Consider the following 8,916-nt stretch of genomic DNA (forward strand, 5'->3'; position numbering starts at 1 on the left):
CAAGTAGATAAATGAATCATGAAAAATGGTTATTTTTCTATTAGCCTGAAATCAATTACTCATTTAGCTTATTGATCAGGCATATGTTCTCTTGATAGTGAAAAAGGGTGGAGAGACCTTAAAATTTGCAGAGGCACTGACTTCGGCCCTGCATGGCAAGGCTGAGGTCACACCTCTAGTGAATAGAAGGTCTTTAGAGATTAAGGATTTGGATGAAGCCACCACAGAGGATGCGGTGACTTCAGCACTGAGAGAAAAGCTGGGTAAACTCGACCTGACAATGGAGTGTCGACTTTTGCCGCGCTACAGAGAAACTAAGGTTGCTCTAATCCGCTTGACAGAAACAGAAAGCGCCATTCTGCTTAAACTTGGCCGAATCAAAATCGGCTGGATAAATGCTCCAATTCGCGAGCATGTTAAAGTAGCTAGGTGCCAAAAGTGCCTAGGTTACGGACACAGAACCCTATCCTGCAAAGGCCCCGACAGAAGTAAAAACTGTCGGAGATGCGGCGGAGAGGGACACCTCGCGAAGAGCTGTAACATTAAGCCGAAGTGCCTTACTTGCTTGAACCTGGGGAAGCCAGAAACGGATCATGAGTCCGGAAAGAGAGCCTGCCCGGTTTACAGGGAAGAACTGCAAAAGATTAAAAGGGCAAATCCTTAAAATTTTTGCATACAAGTAAGGATGCACAGTTGCTCCTAATGCAAACAGCAAGGGAAAATGAGGTCGATATCCTGTTCTGCAGTGAGCAGTATCAAGGAAGCGACCTCGCCCCTTGGTATCAGGATAAGGCGAAGAGAGCCGCCATAAAGCTGTGCAACCCAGAATTGCGGGTTGACAAGTTCTTGGAGACAAGCAGCGGGTTTGTGTGGATAGAGGTGGCTAATATACGTATGTATAGCTGCTACTTCTCACCCAACGATCCACTGACCACCTTTGAAGCCAATATAGAAGACCTAGAATCAAGCCTCATAGAATCCAAGCTGGATGTCATCATCACTGGCGATTTTAATGCAAAATCGCCAGAGTGGGGTGAGACGAGGCTCGACAAGAGAGAAATTCGTATTGGAGAAATGATCTTCAGAAACGACTTATTAGCTGTAAACCGAGGTAATACATAGACTTTTAGACGAGGTGCGATCGGATCAATTATAGATCTAACAATCGCATCGTCTAAACTATTTAGCCGCATAACCGACTGGCGGGTCTCTGAGGAATATAACGCAAGTGACCACCAGTACATTGAGTTCTCAGTCTCGATGGGAGACACACGAGGAGGAAAAAGACAGGATGCTCCTAGTCGCAAAACCTCCTCGTGGAATGTGAAGAGACTCGACAAGGAAAAGTTCGGCCGGTCCCTAAGAGAAGCCATTTTAATTGAGGACTTTGGCTGGGTGAAGAGGCCGAGCAGTCTGGATAGGGAGGTGCTAGCGGTGAGGAACATGATAGTCACCGCTTGCAATGCGTCAATGCCACGCAAAGGCGATATTCCCGTAAGAAAATCCTTGCACTGGTGGTCAGAGGAGCTAGCCTCTTTGAGGAAGGAATGCCTCAAAGCAAGAAGGACATATACCCGATCTAAGGGAGATCCCTTGCTGAAAGAGGCTTTCAAAAAGGCGAAAAAGAACCTCAAGAAAGAGATCCGCAAGTCGCGACGCCGTAGCTGGAAGGACCTAATCGAGGAAGTCGATAAGGACCCATGGGGTCTGGCTTTAAAAATCGTTACTAAGAAATTAGTGACGAGGCAAAAGACCCCCGGCCTGGACAATCCCGAATGGGTCAGAAAGATAATAAATTCTTTGTTTCCTCCTGCAGAGTTATACCTTAGAAGGGAGTGAGTTTTTGCAAAGTCGAAGAGGAAGAACTCTTCTCACTTAGTGAACTACAAAAAGCAGGCAAAAGATTAAAAACAGGCAAGGCGCCTGGAATCGATGGGATAAGTAACGAGATCCTAAAGTTGGTAATCGACACTTCACCCCAGATTTTGCTTCGATGGTTCAATCTTTGCCTTGAGAGAGGAGAGTTCTTCCGCGACTGGAAGCGTCAGAGGTTAGTCCTCCTGAGGAAAGGTGAAAAACCTCTAGATAAGGTTTCATCGTACAGGCCTATATGCCTGCTAGATACGATGGGTAAACTTCTAGAGAATATGGTTCTGCAGAGAATGCAAAGCCACTTGACCGAAGAGAATCGTCTATCCGATCACCAATTTGGTTTCCGTAAAGGCAAGTCAACAGTTGATGCCATCCAGGCAGTTGTGGACATAGCCAAAGCAGGAAAAAACAAATTGGAACCTGAAAAAAAGAAGAGCTTCTGCGCATTGGTAGCAATTGACATACGCAACGCGTTTAATTCCGCAAGATGGAAAGATCTCATCGAGTCGATGAAAAAGAAAAACATGCCGCCCTACTTGTTGCGGATAATGGATAATTATCTTAGCGACAGGTGGGTTATATATGAGGGAGACACCTGCACTCTCAGGGAAGAGATGCAGCGTGGGGCTCCTCAAGGCTCGAGGGTGGGTCCATTTGTATGGAATGTATCTTACGATGATTTTCTGCGAATGAATGCCGAAAGTGAGAAGGCTCTTGGGACATTTGTGAACGAATGTCTGCGACTAGCAAAAAGCTGGCTGGATACCAGAGGTCTTGAAATGGCCCTGGAAAGACCGAGGCACTGCTGGTCACAGACAGACCTGGTTATGAGCTCCCACGAATCGTGATAGACGGATTCGAGGTCAAGTGGAGTAAGCAAATTAAATATCTTGGTGTGGAGTTGGATGGAAGGTTAAACTTCCACCACCACATGGCTACGGCGTCAAATAAGGCGATCGGGTGTGCGGCTAATCTTTCACGGTTAATGCCAAACGTAGGCGGACCCCGTGAACAAAAAAGAAGACTGGTGGCGAGTGTCGCCCATGCTTCAATGCTCTACGCAGCACCAGCGTGGGCCCTATCCCTGAGTAGTAAAAGATGTGTGCACTCGCCACTTGGATAAATAGGAAACACGGTCAGGTTTCCTATTATATGACACAGGCGCTCACAGGTCACGGGTGTTTTAACTCGTACCTGTGTCGCTTTAAATTACGCGTGGACGAGGTGTGCGCATATTGCCAGTTCCCTGAGGACAACGCGGAGCACACCCTCTTCTCATGCAGAAAATGGGACTTGGGTGGCAGGCCATGTTCGAAGGTGTAAACAGTCAAGTTACACCGGAGAACATGGTATCGCTGATGACCCAGTCAGAAGAGAATTGGCGGCAAGTCGAGAACTTCATAATCTCGACGGCCGCCAAAAAGCGTAATTTAAACAGCTTTTAATTTGTTTTTTATTAATTTATTTTGTGATTTATTTGTCCTTATACATTTTTTAATTTGTTTTGTGTTTTTTATTGGTCTTTGTACAGTTTTGTCTTCTCAACATTATATACGTGTTTACTTTTTTTTCTTTTCTTTTTTATATCCGTTTGCAATTTTATCTTTTGACTTTATACACTTTTTAGAATTTGCTTTCTCATTGTTGTGCTGTAAATTCCGCTTAAACTTTGAAATAGTTTTAATTTTTTTTAACTATGGACGCAGGATAACCGCAGAGAAAAGCATAAAGTCGCACTAGCGACAGAGTTGGAGCGCCGCCCTCTAAGGCTAAAGTCTTACGACAGTTCCGAGGGAGGGTAAAGGGCTCCAGAAGAAGGGTTACGGGTTTTAGTGGGTCGGGCTGGTAGTAGGTCGCCAGTTTATTAAATTTACTATTTTATATATTTATTTTTCTTTTTTTTACTTCCTTTTGTTTTATCACACCAACCCCACATAACCTTGGAGTGCGGAGTCCAAGGTATCTGTAGGCAGATTTCCCAAAATTCCCTAAGCAAAAAAAAAAAAATAATAATAATAATAATAATAATAATAATAATAATAATAATTTTTTTTGCTTAGGGACTTTTGGGAAATCTGCTTACAGATACCCTGGATTCCGCACTCCAAGGTTATGTGGGGTTGGTATGATAAAACAAAAGGAAATATAAAAAAAAGAAAAATAAATATATATATATTATAGTAAATTTAATAAACTGGCGACCTACTGCCAGCCCGACTTACTAAAACCCGTAACCCTTCTTCTGGAGCCCTTTACCCTCTCTCGGATATATAAAAAAAAATAAAAAAAACGCGTATATAATATTGAAAACATAAAACAAATTAAAAAATGTAGAAGGACAAGTAAATCACAAAATAAATTAATAAAAAAAAAACAAATTAAAAGCTGTTTAAATTACGCTTTTTGGCGGCCGTCGAGATCCTTCCTCGACATAACCGAGATTATGAAGTTCTCGACTTGCCGCCAATTCTCCTCTGACTGGGTCATCAGCGATACCATGTTCTCCGGTGTAACTTGACTATTTACACCTTCAAACATGGCCTGCCTCTCCAAGTCCCATTTCTTGCATGAGAAGAGGGTGTGCTCCGCGTTGTCCTCAGGGAACTGGCAATATGCACACACCTCGTCCTCGCGTAATTTAAAGCGGCACAGGTACGAGTTAAAACACCCGTGACCTGTGAGCGCCTGAGTCAGATAATAGGAGACTTCTCCATGCTTTCGGTTTATCCAGGTGGTGAGTGTTGGAATCAGACGATAGGTCCATCTGCCCTTTTCCTCCCCATCCCATCTTTCCTGCCATGTCTCGATAAGTCTGTTTCTCGCGTATTTGCGGATGCGGTCCTTGCTAGGTCTTTCTTCCTCTGGGTACTCGGGATTATTTCTTCTTTTAAAAAGAAGAAATACTTTCTCCCTTTCCCTTGCCATAAGATCTGCCGGCGGGACACTTGCAAGGACTTGCACAGCACTCGTCGAGACCGTCTTATACGCAGAGACGATACGGGTAGTAACACATCTCTGCGCAGACAGCATATTATCGCAAATGGTTTTGCTTCTTGTTTTAAGTGAAGGAGCCCACGCTGCTGCTGCGTAAAACAGCTTAGCGTGGACAACACTAACTACCAGTCTCCTTTTCCTTTCACGTGGTCCGCGAACGTTTGGCATAAGTCGTGCCAAGTCTGACGCACACTTTATCCCAATTTGTTTTTTCCCGCTTTGGCTTTGTCCACAACTGCCTGAATGGCATCAACCGTGGACCTGCCTTTGCGGAAACCAAATTGGTAATCGGATAGACTATTCTCTCCGGTCAAATGGGTTTGCATTCTCTGCAGAACCATATCCTCCAGAAGTTTACCCATCGTATCTAACAGGCAAATAGGCCTGTACGACGAGACCTTATCCAGAGGCTTTTCACCCTTTCTTAGGAGGACCAGCCTCTGCCGCTTCCAGTCGCGGAAGAACTCTCCTTTCTCAAGGCAAAGATTGAAACATCGGAGCAGAATCTGGGGTGAAGTGTCGATAACCAACTTTAGGATCTCGTTACTTATCCCATCGATTCCAGGCGCCTTGCCTGTTTTCAATCTTCTACCTGCATTTCTCAATTCTGTAAGAGTGAAGAGTTCCTCCTCACCGACTTCGCAGGTACTCCAGTCCTTCCTAACCCACTGTTCTGCAGGAGGAAATAGAGCTCTTATAATCCTTCTGACCCACTCGGGATTGTCCAGGCCGGGGGTCCTTTGCCTCGTTCCTAATTTCTTAGTAACGATTTTAAAAGCCAGACCCCATGGGTCCTTTTCGACATCATCAATTAGGTCTTTCCAGCAACGGCGTTGTGACGCTCGAATCTCTTTTTTCAGGCTTTTCTTGGCCTCCTTAAATACTTCCTTTAGCAAAGGATCTCCCTTAGAACGGGTATAATTCCTTCTAGCTTTGAAGCACGCTTTCCGCAAGGAGGCCAGCGCATCAGACCACCAGTGCACTGAGCTTTTCCGTGAAGGGGTTCGCTTACGACGCGGCATAGATGCGTCGCAAGCTGTGGTGATGACTTTCCTTACCGCTCGCACCTCGGCATCCAGGGTATTCGGCCTCTTCACCCATCCCGATTCCTCAATAAGGCGGGCTTCTTCTAGGGAACGGACAAATTTCTCCTTATCGATTTTCTTCACATTCCATGAGGGGCACTTTCGTCACGGAACTTCCTGTCTTTTGCCTCCTCTTGTGTCTCCCACTGAGACCGAAAACTCGATATACTGATGGTCACTTGCGGTATACTCCTCAGAGACTCGCCAGTCGCTTATGCGTTTGAATAAGGGAGTTGATGCTATCGTAAGATCAATGATGGATCCGATTGCACCCCTCCTGAACGTCCAAGCTCTTCCCCGGTTCACAGTAATTAAACTGTTTCTGGAGACCATTTCTCCGATCACTTTGCCTCTTTTATCGAACCTTGACTCGCCCCACTCCGGCGACTTAGCATTAAAATCGCCAGTGACAAATACATCCAACCTGGATTCTCTAAGGCTCGATTCGAGTTCTTCCATGTCGGTTTCGAAGTCCGTCAGTGGATCATTAGGCGAAAAGTAGCAGCTATACATTCGTATGTCTCCAACTTCCACCCAGACAAATCCACTGCTCGTCTCCAGGTATCTGTCAACCCTCAGTTCGGGATTGCACACCTGGACAGCTGCCCTACCCGACTTATCTTGATACCAGGAACCTAGGTCGATTTTTCTGTATTGCTCGCTGCAGAACAGAATGTCGATACCCTTTTCCCTGGCCGTCTGCGTCAGAAGGGCCTGTGCCTCTCTGCACGTGTGCAGGTTGACCTGCAGAAGTTTTAAGGATTTGCCTTTTTAAGTCTCTGCAACTCTTCTCTGTAAACCGGACAAGAACCTTTTCCGGTGACATGAAGTACGTCTGTCTTAGCCAAGTCAGAGCACGTCAAACACTTAGGCTGTTTGACAGAGCAATTCTTTGCGATATGACCCTCACCGCCGCATCTCCGACAGCTTTTAGTTCTGTCGGGGCCCTTGCAATTTCGAGTCACGTGTCCGTAAACAAGACACTTTTGGCATCTTGCTACCTCTAAATGCTTTCTGACTGCAGCATTTATCCATCCTACTTTTATTTTGCCCACTTTTAGCAGAGAATCGCTCTCCGCTTCAGTCAGGCGGACCAACGCAACTTTTGTACCACTAAAACGTGGCAAAAGTCTGCACTCTATGTCCAGGTCAGGCTTTTCCAGCTTTGTCCTCACGGCAGAAACAACGTCTTCACTTGTCGCTGTTTCGTCAAGTCCTTTTATCTCGAGAGTTCTTTTATTCACAAGAGATATAACCTCGGCTTCAGTTTTTAAAACTGAAGCAAGAGCTCCTGTAAATTTCAAGATCTCTTTTCCTTTTTTTACCACGATCAGGGCCTCCTGATTAAAAGTTCTCCTGATCTGAAGGACCTCATTTCCAGATTCTTCTGGTTTTACGGCTGCAAACGCCTTTTTTAGGATTTCGTTGTAAGCCTTTGGGTCTTTCGCTGAAATCTTAATTGCTTCCGTTGTCCTAAGCTTCAAATGATGTTTGGGGAGCTCATTTTTCTTTCCTGCAGGCTTCTTCTTTAGAGGTCCTTTGTTTCCTCTGCTGACTACTTTAAATTCGTCAGATTCTGCCGATGCATTCCTTGAGGTGACTGAACCATAAGTCTCCCCTGAGGCCATCTTTTCACTTCCCTTTGGAAGTATAGGGTTTTGCGCTGGAGCTTCCTTGCACTTAACCCTCTTTTCCACTGGAGTTTCCTTCTGAAGACTTGCCTCCGGACTTTCGATCTCTCTGGGGCGTTTTCTATCAGTTATATCGCTTCCCTTAACAAACTCTTGAGTTCCTTTCTTTGGCGTACCAGGATTCGAGTTTGACGTATCCATACTTAGAGTATGAGGCTCAGGATTTTTAAACGGCTCAGGGATAAAACGCAAGTTGCTGCGAATCACCTCGTGCGCCCTCCCTATAGCCACCATACCATCCTGAACATCTTTACTTATGTTCTTTTGCTTCTTGCAGGCACGCCACATGCTTTCTAGTATTTTTGGAATCATGTCGACTTGCTCAACAACATTTCTTTCGAAGCTGCTGAGCTCCCTATCCAAGCAATTTAGGTTTTGGCCCCCCCCCAAAATCCGTGGGGCCTGCGACGGTCTTAGAAAGACCGACGGGAGTATTGTCCCCTTGCGGGGTTCCTCCTTGGGGTAATTCATTAACACCTTCACTCATATTCATTAATTTTTTGGTTTTTTATATCAGGGAACCACCCTGTTGGTTGTCCTTTAGTGAAAAGCCCCGCCACCACGGCAAGGTCTACCGAACAAATGCAAGATGCCAGTTGTGTCTGGCAGCGGACCCACCTCTCCCAACTCATCAAAGAAATCAATCATGTCCGGCAGTGGACCCACTTCTCCCAGCACGTCGAAGACATCGATGATGTTCGGTAGTGGACAACCATCGGCGGGGATTATTATTATTAATATTATTATTATTATTTCTTTTTTATTCACGGGGGAAAAGAGGAAATGCATTTACGCATCCCCAGGAAGATCCCACTTACCTGCGGTATGTCGGACTCGTACAAAATGCAAGGAAAAAAAAAGAAACCTCACATACCTGCTTTTAACGGCAGTCACCCTACCGACTAAAACCTCTTCTTGTTTCCTCTGGGTTTCGAACCTTCTATCCACCTACGGAACTACCTAGTGGCTTCAGACTTCGTAGATGAATGGTTCCATGTAGTCGCTGGCGCAACTCTCCCGTGCCGCTCTTGTTTTGGCCTTATTTTCTCCTTGTCCTTGACAAAGTCTTCTTTGCTTCCTCGAGGGAAGTTCTGAAGATCTTGCAACTCCCTGATCCGGCTACATGTTGGATGTTCTCCTTTTCGTCGAACTTTGCCTTGCATAAGAAGCAGCATGGGCTCTTCTTACAGTCTGCTGCCTTATGGCCGGCTTCTCCGCACTTAAAGCACTCAGCCGACCTATCTACTGCATTGCAGTCTCGACCTATATGACCA

At 45.5% G+C, this 8,916-nt stretch overlaps 1 protein-coding gene across 1 annotated transcript; it reads right to left on the reverse strand.

The window, feature by feature from the left end:
* Positions 1 to 6,056: 6,056 nt before the first annotated feature.
* On the reverse strand, positions 6,057 to 7,930 carry LOC122500429. The gene is made up of 2 exons (XM_043609350.1): positions 6,785 to 7,930; positions 6,057 to 6,695 (listed from the first exon to the last, which is right to left on the reverse strand). The coding sequence occupies exons 1-2, from the start codon at positions 7,928 to 7,930 to the stop codon at positions 6,057 to 6,059; spliced, it is 1,785 nt and encodes a 594-aa protein (XP_043465285.1).
* Between the last annotated feature and the right edge of the window lie 986 nt (positions 7,931 to 8,916).

The sequence above is a fragment of the Leptopilina heterotoma genome, unplaced genomic scaffold (assembly GCF_015476425.1).
Source record: "Leptopilina heterotoma isolate Lh14 unplaced genomic scaffold, ASM1547642v1 Lhet_185, whole genome shotgun sequence".
In the NCBI taxonomy this organism is placed as follows: domain Eukaryota; kingdom Metazoa; phylum Arthropoda; class Insecta; order Hymenoptera; family Figitidae; genus Leptopilina; species Leptopilina heterotoma.